The following is a 14,311-nucleotide window of genomic DNA, read 5'->3' on the forward strand; positions in this document are numbered from 1 at the left end:
TGAATTCAGACAGAGAATGGAAAAAGAATTTTATGTTCAGAAAAGACAGAAGTGCCTCAGTGTCACAAAAACAGCACACTTGAAGATGGAGAGACATTGGTGAGCTGTACACCCTGGATGGGACAAGTAATTCATATGTTCATTTGCTAACCAAAAAGTTGGAAGTTCAAGTCCACCCAGAGATGTCTCAAAACAAAGGCTTGATAATGTGTTCTGAAAAACCAGCCAGGGAAATCCTATGGATACATAGGTGGGTGCCTTGAATTGCAGGTGAGTCAATAACAACTTGTTTTGTACCGAGCTGTGCTTGCACTGAGATGTTGCTGTGGAAGGAGAGCTTACTGTGTGGACAGGACCCTTCAAGGCCTTAACCACCAGCCTGACTTAGAGACGGAGAAAGTTAAAGTGACGGTTATGGCACAGGTTGTTTTATATTTTCTTCAGTTCTGAGACATTTTAGACTACACGTTGGGATTTAACAGTAAACCTGGTTGATAAGGAAGCCCTTAGGGAAAACTTCATGTGTGGGACATGGAAGATACTTTCTGGTGGATATTTCTGGTCTTTTCTGCTCTCACATGTAGCATTCTGCACCAGCCTTTCCTGTTCTTCTCACAGATTTAGATCAGATTGGAGGAAGTGATACAAAGATTTTGATGTCAATGCGTACCCCTTCTCTGGGGAAAACCCAAGTCCTAGGCTTAACGCATTTCAAGGAAAGCAACCAGATGGGCAGCACAGATGATAACTGGGCAGAGGATGGGATTGGAGGGGAGGAGAGGTTTTTGTTTTGTTTTCTTTTGTGTTCCACTTGTGTGCTGAGCCTACAATCGTCTAACTGATTTAATATACCATCAAGCTAAAGTGGCTCTTTTATTTGTGAACGATAGAAACTAGAGATGGAACAGCCCTTCCCTTCAGTTATGTCGGCACAGTCTTGTCCTTTGCTTCCTATTTTAAATGCAACACGCTTGTCCTCTGCTTACAGCTTGTCATCACTCAGCTGTCACAGTCTAGTCCAGAAAAAAGAAGGGGGAAAAAAAAGATCTGAGTGATGCAAGTACCTTGCAATTGGCTGCTGGCTGGAAAGTTAGTCTTTCAAACCAACCTGCTTCCATAAAGATCATAGTCAAGGAAAGTCTTTGGCTCAGTTCTGCTTTAGAATACACGGTATTGTGATGAATTGACAGTTGACTGGATGGCAACTAACAAAATAGCTGGAAGATAGTCTTACTGCACAGGGGGGGAAAATTAGGTAGCGACGAAATGCTATTGCTATAGTTTGCCCAGGAAAACAAACTGGAGCTTTGTCTTTGTATTCTAAATTCATAAAGCAGTCTGAAGCAAGTGTAAATTTCCCTTGAGGACGATCCTCAAGGAACAAGATATTCTCTAATTCTAGTGCCTATTACTCTCACAACAGGTAATGAATGCTCAGTAAATATTACTGAAGCAAAGATAATATGCACATCTTAATTTTCTTATTATTAATTTATCACATGCAACCTTTTTGCTGAGGTTCTTGATAACTTTTTCTCCCATCCGAACCTGAAAAAAATCTTGGGCTTGAACATCTCTCTCTCTCTCTCTCTCTCTCTCTCCAAATCCAAAACTTATAACATTGTGTGGATGTTGGCCAGTGGTCTTAGGAGAATGATTGTTTCACAATTTGTCACAAATCAATCTGATTTTGTCAGATTTGCCACCAGGGGTCACTGTGTAGCTCTTTGCTTCCTACACTTAAGCATACCTAGCCTGGTGGCCTAATGGGTAAGGAGATGTGCTGTAAAGCCCCCAGTGGCTCAGAAGACAAAGATGGGTTGTTCCTCCTATGTGATTTATAGCCTCTGAAAACCCATTGGAGGGTCAGCTATGAGTCGGTTCTGACTTGACAACAATGAGTTTTGTCCAAAGAGGACTAATTTTAATCTCAGACATAAACTTCTTCAGTTTTTTTTTAAAAGATACTTTTATTGGTTTGCATACAATAATTTGTTTCCATTGTGTTTCATTCATGTGAATTGGGTTGTGTGTTTTTTTCCCCTTCACCCTCTCCCTCTACCTACCAAACTCTGTGATTCTGTGATTGTCCCCACTCCCCACACTCAGTGTTAAGAAGAGCTGTGTGTTCCCCCTGGTTCCTGAGGCCTTGTTTATAACCATCAAGAGCCACCAAGTCTGGTACCAGCCTTACATATAGTTGTATTTAGAAGACTTGTTCCCAGTCGGTCTCTAAAGGGGCTGAGCTTGCAGAAGAAGGACTTAACTACTTCTGGATTCCCATTTTAGGTTTATGTTCTAAGATTGTAATAATTCTCTGACTTCCTGGTCAAGTGAGATCAAACTTTGGAAATGTATTCTTTGTAAGAGAGCTCTGATTCACCCACAGACATTTCTGGAGTTGGAGTCCAACAGCAGACCAGCGGAGAAAAATGGGAAATCTTTTCCTAGGAAGATTTACAGCCTTGAAACTCAATGGATCGTTGTTTTATGGCAGTGGATTTTGAGTTGTCAATTGTCTCCAGAAGCAGATGGTAAACTCTAAGGCAGGTATGGTGTGTAGTTCCAAAGTCTTATCTGGTATCTAGCACATGTTGTTAGGTGCTGTCGAGCCAAGAATGACTCATAATGACTCTATGAACAAGGGATCTAAACTTTGTCCTCTCCTGTGCTATCCTCGTTATTTCTGACATACTTGAGCCGATTCCTACAGTCACTGTGTCAATCCATCTCATTGAAGTTCCTCTTATCTTTCACTGACCTTTTATCTTCATGATGTCCCTTTCCTATTTCCAAGGAGTTGTGTTTCCTAGCAACATACCCAAAGTATGTGAGGTGAAACTTCATTTATACTTTGCTCCAATGAGCATTCTGGCTGCACTTTTTTGCAAGAAGTATCTCTTTGTTCTTTTTTGGCAGTCCATGGGATACTCAGTACTCTTTTCCGACACCACAAATAAAGGAATAATTTCTTCTTCTGTCATCCTTAGTTATTGCCCAACTTTCAGATGTATAATAAGTAACTGAAAAGACCATGGCTTGAATCAGGTTCACCTTAGTCCTCAAACAGACACCATTGCTCATTAACACCTTGAAGAGGTCCCTGAAATAGATTTCTCCAATGCAACACATCTTTTGATTACTTGACTGCTGATCCCAAGGGTGTTGGTTGTGGATCCAAGTAAGGTAAAACCATTGACAACTTTAATTTTTTTCTCCTTTAATTTGTTTCCTGTTGACCCAGTGGTGGGTTTTTTGTGTTCTTGATGTAGAGATGTAATCCATATTGAAGACTGTAGTCTTTGATTTTCTGCAGTAAGTGCCTCAGGTGTTCCTTGCTTTCAGCTAGCAAGCAAAGTTGTGTCATCTACATACTGCACGTTATTGCTGAGTCTTCCTTAGATCTTAGTACTGCATCCTTCTTCATAAAGTCCAGCCTCCTGAATGATTGGCTCGGCATACATGTTGAATAGAGATGGAGCAAGGATACAGACCTGATGCACACTCTTCTCGATTTTAAATCATTGGTGTCCTCTTGCTCTGTTCAGACAACAGCTTCTTGGTCTAAGTATAGATTTTGTATGAATACAACTAAGTGTTTGGGGATCCTCATTCTTCTCAGTGTTAGCAGTAAGTTAGCATGACATGACTGCCTCAGCTTGCCACCCCTCCCTATGACTTAGGCCGCAGCCACAGCCAGGCAGTTGCTGCAAAGATACCCCTCCTCCATTCCCCCTCGGCCAGAGCTGGAGCTGCAGGTGGCCTCCACTGCACCATAGCAATCTGTATACTTTCTTGTTTTTATGGTTTGCTCTTAAGGGTACATCACTTATCTGTCAGTTATCCTGCACATAGTAAGTGCTTAATAAAAAAAGCTTGTAAATGGTTAAATTCTTCTCTTCCCACTTTCTTAATGTCAAGGCAGTTGATAGAGAATTCTTAGTGGAAAAGATAACTACAAATTGTTAACATTCATATCTCCCATGTGTCAGACAGAGTGCTTGAGTGGGATATTGTATAACGTAGCAGGCTGTTTACTGAAGGGCTGACAGTTCAAACTGGCCAACAGCTCCGTGAGAGAAAGATGGGTAATCTCCTTCCATAAAGGTTTACAGCCTTGGAAACCTGGTCAATGGGGGTCACTGTGCACTGGGACACACATGACACAGTGGGTTTAATTGTGTGTGTCAGGTGCCAGGCTCCATGCTAAGCATGCATTTCCTCAGCCTAAACTCATTGTCCTTGGGCTGGTATGGACATATAGCTGGCCATTCAGTGGCTTTTCAGAGGCTGTAAACCGCAGGAGAGGCGATAGCCCATCCTTCTCCTGTGAGCAGCTAGTGGATTTGAACCGTGTGACTTTGGGTTGGTAGCACAATTCTTTAACAGCTAGACCACCTCACCTCTTTTTAACTTCATGCTATATTGTTAAGTATATGTTACTATTTTAATTTTAGAGATAAATAAAACAGATCTTGGAAAGTTTGCTGAAGAAAGAAAATATATATCAGTGGCAAAGTTTAACAGGTAGCAGGTAATAAATGTTGGAAAGGATGTGGCGAGATAGGAACTCTTATACACTGTTGGCGGGACTGAAAATGTTGTAACCCTCTGGAAAGCAGTTTGGCACTTTCTCAAAAAGCTGAACATAGACATTCCATAATGACCCAGCTATCCCACTGCTTGGAATATACCCTGAGAAATTTAGATCTGAGACACAAATGGAGGTTTGTACACCAATGTTCATAGCAGTGTTTTTCACCATTGTAAGAACATGAAGACAGCCCAGATGCCCAATCACAATGGAATGAATTAAGAAATTGTGGAACATTCACACGATGGAATACTATGCAGTATGAAGGAACAATGATTTTGAAAATCACTACCTGACTTGGGAGGGATTGGAGAGAATTATTCTAAGTGAACTAACTCAGTCCCATAAAGACAAATACTGTATAAGACCATTATTGTAGAAATAGAAAGATAACAAGTAAAATGTGTATGAGGATCCAAGGAAAGGAGGATGGGAGCAGAAAGAATGAGGTTGGGCTGGAGGTGGGAGGGGGGTCGGGTACTTATGGGGTCAGACAATTAGATGGGTGGTGGTTGTTGATTACCTTCAAGTCGAGCAGGACTCGTAGGACCCTCTGAACAAAAGACCTGAAGCCCCTCTCCAACTATTGATATTTATCAAAGTTCATAGAGTTTCTAGAGGCATGTTGTTTAGAAAGTGGATGACACTTCTGCTTCCAATAGAAGGGTAGAGGGAAGGGAATATAAAGGAAATGGGAAAGATATGGTGTGAAAGAAAAATTACATTGTTTACTCTGTAAGTAAACCAATATAAAATAAAAATTTTGTTTAAAAAGAAAGAAAATATATGTACAGGAAATTCTCTTGGAACTTCCTCCCATCCTAGGGTTTGATCAAATCACACACACACCACCTTCCAGGACCAAATGAAGGCTGTCCGGGGTGTGTGTGGGGGGATTCTCAGAAGGCTTTAGGGTGTTTGTTCTCATATTCTGAGGAAAGATCTTTGAAGTTTTTATAAACTGCATCATTAGTTTTCTTTTCCATTTTTCCTTATATATTTATTTTTTACTAGACGCTTGCATAGTTTTAGAGCTATACAACATGGTTCAAAGATAGACAAACTAGTCTTCCTTCCCCAGAGCAGAGTGTACATTTGTTTTCTGAACAGAGCAATGAACTCTTTCTCTAGGACAAAGATGAGTCCAGTCCCCTGTTGTTGTTAGGAGTCTCTGGGAGAGCTGTGACTCACTGTGATCCCATGTACAAACCCTACCAGATCCTGTGCCATTTTCACAGCCTCTGCTGTGCCCATTGTGGTAGTCACTGTGTCCTTCAAAGTCTTTCTGTCCTTCACAGGGTACCACCCCAGCCCCCAGCCAAGCATGATATTATTGGTCCTGCCTGATAACCTGCCCAATGTGAGTGAAATGAAGTCTCATCATCCTTGTCTCCAGAGACCACTTGACTGCATGTCTTATAAGACAGATTCATTATTTCCTTTGGCCATCTGTGCTGTTTTGGGCACTCTCCTTTGCAGGATTGGTGTTTCCACAGCTTCAAACTTCTTGACTGTGATACAAACCACTGCATGTGTAGCAACTCAGGGGCTTAAAGAATATTTGGGAGGGACTTGGAGGACAAGGGAGAGTCCATGTGAACATAAAGTTTACGCTGCCACTCTAAAGTGAGTAATAATGCCCTTTGCCTCCAACATAGGCACTTCATGTTCTCCGCCAGCTTCTGTGAAAGGCTAATATAGCAACTTTCAAGAAAGGTAAATCTCAGTCTCTTCACAGTTTTGACAAAGACCTTCTTCCTTTCAGAAGCCTTTTTAGCCAGCTTACAATGGTATTTCTGAAGTACATTTGGCAAGAAAAGTAAACTGCTGAGTAATGTGAGTATTTGTGAACATTTTTATTGCCTTATATTTTATCTTAACTTCCATAGGACAGGGAAAATCACTTATACTTCTGGCTAAGTGTTCAGCACTTTTCCTGGAAATAGACATTGATTCTTACTCATTAATTCAGCAACAACAAAAAGTATTGAAACTGTCTTAATGGGAGAACTTATTTTGGTCAATGCATTTAAGTAATTATTTCTCCAACTGGAGAAATGAATTCTTTGAAGATGGGCCCAACGTCTAACTCTACACTTATTTCTTATAATTCTTGTGTCCCTCATGATTCTTTTATCCAATAAATACCTATTGAGGATCCACTGTGTATAGACGTTATTATTAGTTGCTGAGTCCATATAAATAAGAGAATATCTCTATTCTCAAGGAAGTCATGGAGCTAGATAGATACAGTAGAAGGTGAAGCTCTGGTGAAAGCAAACACATTGTTACAGGAACGCAGGCCACTGACAGACCTGTGTTGTGGCTGGGTGGCTTCCAGAGTTTCCAGCTGGTATTTTTCAGTGGTACACAGCACTCAGTAGGAAGATTCTTGATGAAATGGATTGACAAAGTGACTGAAACAATGGGCTCAAGCAGCATGAGACTATGAGGATAGCAAAGGATAGTACACAGCTCTGATAGCTTGTTGTTCCCAGAAGGTCGCTGTGAGCCAGTGTACACTCCTAGCACCTAACAACCAACACCACCCATTGTTGTTAGGGGCTGTTGTTGTTGTTGTTTGGTGCCGTCGAGTCGTAGACGACTCATAGCGACCCTATGAATGAACAGCCTGAGCACTGTTCGTACATAGAGTTTCCAGAGGCAAGCCATTTTGGAAGTGGATGCCGCTCCTGCTTCCAGGCTTGATTTAGTCGGGAAGCTCCAGCCAACACTGTCCACCATGGGTTCCCATTACCACGACTGGCACATCACTGTCACAGGCTTCAGCATCACAGCAACCACGAGTTACCTCTGTACAGCAACGCACAGACCAGTGCAATACCACCTAGAAGAATGTTTGACAGGAAAACAATTTGAACCTGGTCGAGGGCCGCAGATGAAAATCACCCACCTTCAGCTTGGTAGCATGACTTCCTTTCTACTAGGCCAACGTAGCTCTCTCTCTGTCGTTGTCGTTGTTATTGTTGTTTGGTGCCGTCGAGTCGTAGTGACCCTATGAATGAACATCCTGAGCACTGTTCGTATGTAGAGTTTCCGAGCTGAAACCAATCCATAGCTGACCCCGCAGCCCATCTTCAGAGGCTGTAAAAGGCACAGGAGGAGAGCGCTCATCTTTCTCCTGTGGAGTAGTGGTGGATTTGAACTGTGTGTCTTTGGGTTGACAGCATGACTCCTTACTACTAAGCTACCAGAGCTCCCGAACAACAAGCTTTTTGCAAAGAGCTATTACTAGGTTAAAACGAGAAAGCTTCATTAATTCCTATGCATCCATGCTAAAATAGCCCACCCAAGATTTTGTTGAAAGAACTCCAATACAGCTAGACTGGAAACGACTATCCGCAGGCTCTCATTGTACCAATTGAAATGGCAACTGGTATATTCAAGTAAACAGACTCATGTTCAGCATTGGAAAAGGAACCAAGAACCAGAAAGGTGCACGAGTCATGTTCCATCTCCTCAAGATGCGCAAAACCCAAGTGAGACAGACATGCAGAAACAGAATCTAAAACAGGTGGATGGCGTTAAGTGTCGACTAGAAACTGAAGACACAGTTAACAAGCTCTGGGAGTTCACGCTGCTGGAAACCAGGGAGTTTCTTATTGTAGATGGCATTTGAGCTGGTATTTAAAGGTAACAAGTATTTCCACTGGAAGAGAACAGTAAGGAAGTCTAGGGAAAAGTTGGAAGAAATGCACATTTAAGAAAACAAAGGAAAACCTGATCGTTAATGAATGAGTGAAAGGAGAGTTCAGGGACTGTCTAGCGGAATAGCAGATGAAGGACCCGGTGCACACAGGACTGAAGAGAGCTGAAAGTCAGGAAGAAATGGTACTTAATGCTTTCAGCAAATATTTATTAAATTCCTGATAGGACGCAGGATAGAACAAGTTTCAGAGCTGTTGTTCAGAGTCACTCTGAGTTAAAGTCGACTTGCTGGCACCTAACAACAGAACAAATGTTTACTTACTGTTAATTTCATTTCAACTCGTGGCGATCCCAGCTAAGTCTTGGGAAGACTATGTTCCATAAGCCTTTCAATATCTGATTTTTGAAAAGTAGATCACCAGGCCTTTCCTTTGAGGTGCTTCTAGTTGGACTCAAAGGTTTAACCTTTCCATTAGCAGGTGAGCTTGTTAATCACTTGTCCGACTCTGGGACTCTGGGGCAAATAAAACTTCAAAAGACCTGTTGGCAACTCATAATGAACTTATGATTCATGCCATTTTTTCTCAATCACTTGCTATGCATCTGAAAGCTGGACAATGAGTAAGAATGACAGAAGAATCGATGCTTTTGCGTTGTGATGTTGGAGAAGAGTAGAGAATATCCCATGGACAGCCAAAAGGACAGATATATCTTGGAAAAGGTACAGCCAGAGTGCTTCTTAGAGGCAAGGATGGCAAAGCTTGCTTTTACATATTTTAGGCGTGTTGCTAGAAGGGGTACAACTTGAAAAAAGACATCATGTTAGGAAAGGTGGAGGGAAGGTCAACAAAAAAGAGGAAGACCCTCAATGAGATGGATAGACATGGGGAGTACAGTAAGGGACTTAATTTATCAGAAATTATGAGGATGGCACTGGATGGGACAGGGTTTGTATCTGTTGTTCATAGGGTCCTCAACAGCATGTAACAACAACAACAACAACAAACTTTGTGGATGTAGACTTCTATGTCTTTCTCCCATGGAAATGCAAGTAGATTCAAACCACCAACCTTTCAGCTTGGAACCAAGGGCTTTAGCTACTGTGCTGCCAGAGCTCCGTTGGGCAAGCATGGTATATATAAAAAAGTATACTTACAAACTGGAGCATATGTGTGTAAATGCTGGGTAACAATGTTAGTATGAGCTGCAATTGAAAAAGTTGGAAAGCCACTAATCTAGACCAAGCCCCACTCCCACTTTCCTTGGAAATATTTCCTCTTCCAGTGTTTAGGGTTATGGTATTGAAGGTGTTGTTATATGTCATGTCGAAACCAACTCACAGCCCATTTTCAGAGGCTGTAAATTATGTGGGTCAGTTACGAGTTGGTTCTAACTCAAGTACTGAAGGAGCAGAAAAGATATGGGGGCCAGAGGCATCTTTCTTTGCTTTGACAATGAACATGAATCCAACGATGTAAAACAATGGGAACTAGTATCTTGTTCTGAAGTCTCTGGTGATTTTTACAGACAGAAATCCTGATACGAATTTTGCATTTGTGTATGTATTTCCTTAGGTAACTTGGAGAACGCTCACAGTATCCATGTCTGGTCCCTCTGCAGAACAGATCAGAAATTGAGAGAGGGTACATAGCTTTACCTTCTTTCCAATAAGTCTTTGCCAAATAATGCAGGAGAAAAATAGAATTTCAAAATCTAAATAGTGGCTGTGCATAGATTTCATTTTTCCCACTAGATGGCAGAAAAAGCACTTATAATGGAAATTACGCTGTCATCTGTTTAATCAGGCTGCAAGACTTTTTTTGAGTCAAAGGAAGTATATTTCATTTCAGTTTGAACAGTGGAATATGATTATAAGAAAACCGATTATTTTTATCTCCGCTTTAATCACATTAGGTTTTAAGTTAGAGAGAAAACTTTAAATTAGCTTGTGTTTATGTATGTACATAGATATCCACATAACTCAATTAAGAGATAGATGATGGAATTTTGTTGATTTTAGAGTGCTGCCGTGCTCTCTCTTAACATAGATTTAAAAATAACATGTAGTGTTTAAATATACTTTCAACTGAATACAAAGGCATTCTTTTTTATGCTACACTATTGATAAAACTAGGGATACAATGTGCAGCCTCAAACTCACAGCCTTTAAGTCATGGCGACCTTCTGTCAGGTGCCTGATGCTGTAAATCTTACCCGACGAGGTGGCCTCCTCCTTCTGCCACTTGTTGGATTGAAACTGATGACCGTTTAGCTGTTGTTATGTAGCATCAAGTTGGAATCAACCCACAGCTGACCCTCCAGGGGGTTTTCAGAAGCAGCAACTTGCACCAGAGGAGACTGCCCATCTTTTTCCCACGGAGCAACTGGTAGATTTGAACAGTGTATCTTTGTGTTGGTAGTACAGTTCCTTACCACTAAGTCAGGAGTTCTGTATACCATGTGCTATGCCACCAGGCCCATTGTACTATGTGCGGGTTTACCTAATTAAAACATATTACAAGTAATGTTAATAATATAAGTAAAAAGATCAACATTTATGGATATCCATGCTTATTAAAGGGAGCACCGGTGACCTAGAGGCAAGAAGTTGTGTTACAGTCTCAAAGGCATGTGGTTCGAGCCACCACCTCCTCTGTGGGAGAATGGGCAATCTCCTCCCATGTGATTAACTGCCTCAGAAAACCCACTGGAGGATCAGGAATGGTTTGGTTCTGACTCTGTGATCCACCACCACCACCACCACCACAACTTGCTTATAAATCTCAAACTGTGCCTTTTTAATAAAGGGGGAAAATCTGTGTACCAAGTAAATAGAATACACATGGCCTCTATTTTTTTTCTCACCACACTAACTCCCTCCTTTTGTGGGTCATGATGTCATTTAGAAGCCAGATTTCTTTAGAGACATTTTTAATCAGAACTTTGTTCAGAAGTTGAGGTTTTCATAGATGGTTATACTCTTGCTCTGGTTCATTTATCATGAAGGGGGAAATGATTTCTGTACTTACAAAGAGTAATGGTTAATAACAAGTGAGTTATGTAGTTAGAAACATGGAATTTGCTAATATATCAACTAATAGAATCTAGTTCAAAGTCACTAAATATTTTCTCTATTTTAGTGATTATTTTTTGGTTTATCTTGCAACTAGGATTCTGGTGTTACAGTGGCTAAGTGCTTGACTACCACTGAAAGCTCAAAGGCCCATCTCACTAGCTGCTCCCAGGATAAAAATGTGACAATCTACTAAGATTACTGCCTTGGAAGCTCTACAAGGTCACCAGCAGTATCACTAGGAGTCAGAATCAACTCCACAGCAAGAGGTGTTTAGAATTTACTATCAAAAAGTTGGAGAGAGACCCATCAGAAACCCAACTCAACATATTGCCATGGAGTCAAAACTGACTCCTAGTTGACCCACCAGTGGCTTTTCAGATGCTGTGAATTGCATAGGAAGAGATGGCCTATCTTTCCCCCATAGAGCAGCTTGTGAGTTTGAACCATCTGCCTTTGAGTTGACAGTGCAATTGCTTACTGACTAGACCACCAGAACTCCCTATCAGAAAAGGAGGAGGGAGGAAAAAAACAAAAAACAACCACTAATAAAACCAACCACAATAAAAATGGAGAAGTGAAGAAAAGGAGTAAAATCCAATGTTTGTGCAGTCCAGGAACATTTATTTGGCTCTTGCTGTGGACGGATGAGACATGAGCCTTAGTAACATGGACACAGATGCTTTTTCTGCCAACAGGAATACAACCAGGAAGAAGTGAAAATAAAAATGGATGCGGGTGTACAATGGCTGCCGTCGTGTCATTGAGTTACATTTTATCTTTCCTTCCCCAACCTTTGCTTCCTGGCTCCTCCCCAACAAACAAAACAAAAACGCTGGAGCTTGCTGATACTGCCACCTATTCTTAGGAAACGAGGTAGGGACTTCTGGCAGCGTGAGGGGACATCTTGCCACGAAGACCTCCAGGTGGTTGCCTGTCTGCCAAGTTCTGCATACCTTTAAAACAAACAAAGAAGAGCTGGAACCTCTGTAAGGTGGAAACCTGTCAGACAAGGAAAAGGCAAACATTTTCAGTTAGACTGTCCCCTGTTAAAGGCAGAAAGAGCTTTTGAGACCCGGAAAAACAAAGTAGTGGAATTGGGGCTCTCACAGGTTTTATTGCACATAGTCCCAGAGTTTGTAGCTCAGAAAAGCAGTGTTTATGGCCAAGATGCCTGACCTTGTTTTAAGTCAAGGTGAGTCAATAACTTCCTGAGAATAAGCTGCTCATATGGTGCAGCAGTAAATTAGTTTGAGGGAGAATGTAATTTCAGGGTAAATGATCTCCCCTGGTATACAGAGTGGAAGACTATTTTTATATTTCTTTGTAAAGGCAACTGTTAGTTAAAAACAAATAAAATGCATTTAAAAAGAAAAGAGAATGTATGAGGGACATTTTATCGAGAAACATATAGCTGTGTGAGAGACTCCTTTGTAGAGCTAAATTTTTTTTTTTAAACTTCATTTACTACTTTGGGTCCTGGGGCCTGCTAATTGTGCAGTTCTAGATGGTCCCTTTACATCTCTGGGACCCAGTTTCTTAAATTACATATCATGAGGGAGTTAGGCTTCTAGCTTGAACATTCTCAGCAAGAAAAGAAGAAAAGATTCTTAGCAGTTTGCTGTTGAAACAAACTGAAAAGATTTCTGATTCAAGGATCCTGTGACCTCCTGCCACTCAATTCTAAGTGGTCAGCTACCTCGTTCTCTCAAATAGAAGAAACAGGACTCTGAGTTTTCTGTCTAAACACTTTCTTGAGTTCCTCCCTTCCCAACGGTGCCATAGCAAGTATCTTTCAAAATCTTTAATATGAGCCGTGGAATAATAACTTCTTAAGGGTGTGTGAATGTTTCTCTTTTGCTGACCTAGCCTTGAGGAGACTCTGCCCCCAAATCATTGAGTGGATTGTTTTTTTTTGCTTCAACCCTGGGAAGAATGTGTGCAGGACCTTCCAAGGGGTCTACACGCAGCACGTCCTGAGTGGGTTCACTGCAGTGATGGCGGTGACGAATCCCATGGCCATTTCCCAGGCAACACCATATCCACACAGGAGCTGCATTGCCTTCAGAGTTGCAGATGCTGTGATTATTCTTTGGAGAGGAATTCTAAGGAGGATATAGCTGCTTTTGATGATGGCTGTCAATTCCAAGAAAATTGTCACAAAATGCTGCTATAATGAAATGGAGAACTGCCCATTGCTGTGGGTTCCACTTCCCGTGAGCTCCCTGCCATCATCAGCTGGGATCTCTCCCTTTTTGCCTAAAGATGCATGAGATGGAACATTCTAGGAAGCCCATGACCTGGAGTTTCCATTTCGGGTTCTTTTTTGCATTTCATTGATTTCTGGATCAATTCTCATAGTCCCTCAAACTCTCAGAAAGTCTTCTAGGAATAAACCATCCCTTAATTATGAAATTTATTCGACTGTTGGGTGACCATTAGTTTTCTACGCATGAAGAAACATCAGAGGGGCTTAAAACACTCCCTGCCCTTGAGCTGGAGCCAGCTCATCGCAGACACTTCGCTGGGTGTCCAACGTTCAGGAAGGGATTGGTTGTCTTCCTCGGAGTGGCTAGTGGATTAATACCACCTGACAGTTACAGCCTTTGAGTGAGCAGTGTGACTTTCTGTGGACTGTATTGCCAGAACAGCATAGACTATTAGCTTTGAATTGATTTTCTGGAATGAAATTGCTAAATGTCTTATGGCTTAGTGGTAAGGAGTTGTGTTGCCAGCCCAAAGGCATGCAGTTTGAATCCATCAGCTGTTCAGTGGCAGAAAGATGGGCAATCTCCTCCCATGTGATTAAATGCCTGTGAAAACCCACTGGAGAGTCAGCTAAACAGACCCTAATGCCCTTGATACCAGCAGTCAAGAAATAAAATTAAAGTGAGTGGCATTGGGAAGGTCTGCCGTCAAGGACCTCTGCAAAGTGCTAAAAAACAATGATGTCAATTCAAAGTCTATAGTACATC

General features: G+C 41.5%; 1 protein-coding gene across 1 annotated transcript in view; it reads left to right on the forward strand.

The window, feature by feature from the left end:
* Nucleotides 1-12,514, forward strand: part of LOC102866544 — a 61,172-nt gene extending 48,658 nt beyond the window's left edge. The window contains exon 4 of the mRNA XM_006882730.1: nt 12,392-12,514. Within this exon, the coding sequence (XP_006882792.1) occupies nt 12,392-12,514 (123 nt within the window). The remainder of the gene's footprint in view (nt 1-12,391) is intronic.
* The last annotated feature ends 1,797 nt before the right edge of the window (nt 12,515-14,311 follow it).

The sequence above is a fragment of the Elephantulus edwardii genome, unplaced genomic scaffold (genome assembly GCF_000299155.1).
Source record: "Elephantulus edwardii isolate Elephantulus edwardi_28Jun2011 unplaced genomic scaffold, EleEdw1.0 scaffold00023, whole genome shotgun sequence".
NCBI classification, from domain to species: domain Eukaryota; kingdom Metazoa; phylum Chordata; class Mammalia; order Macroscelidea; family Macroscelididae; genus Elephantulus; species Elephantulus edwardii.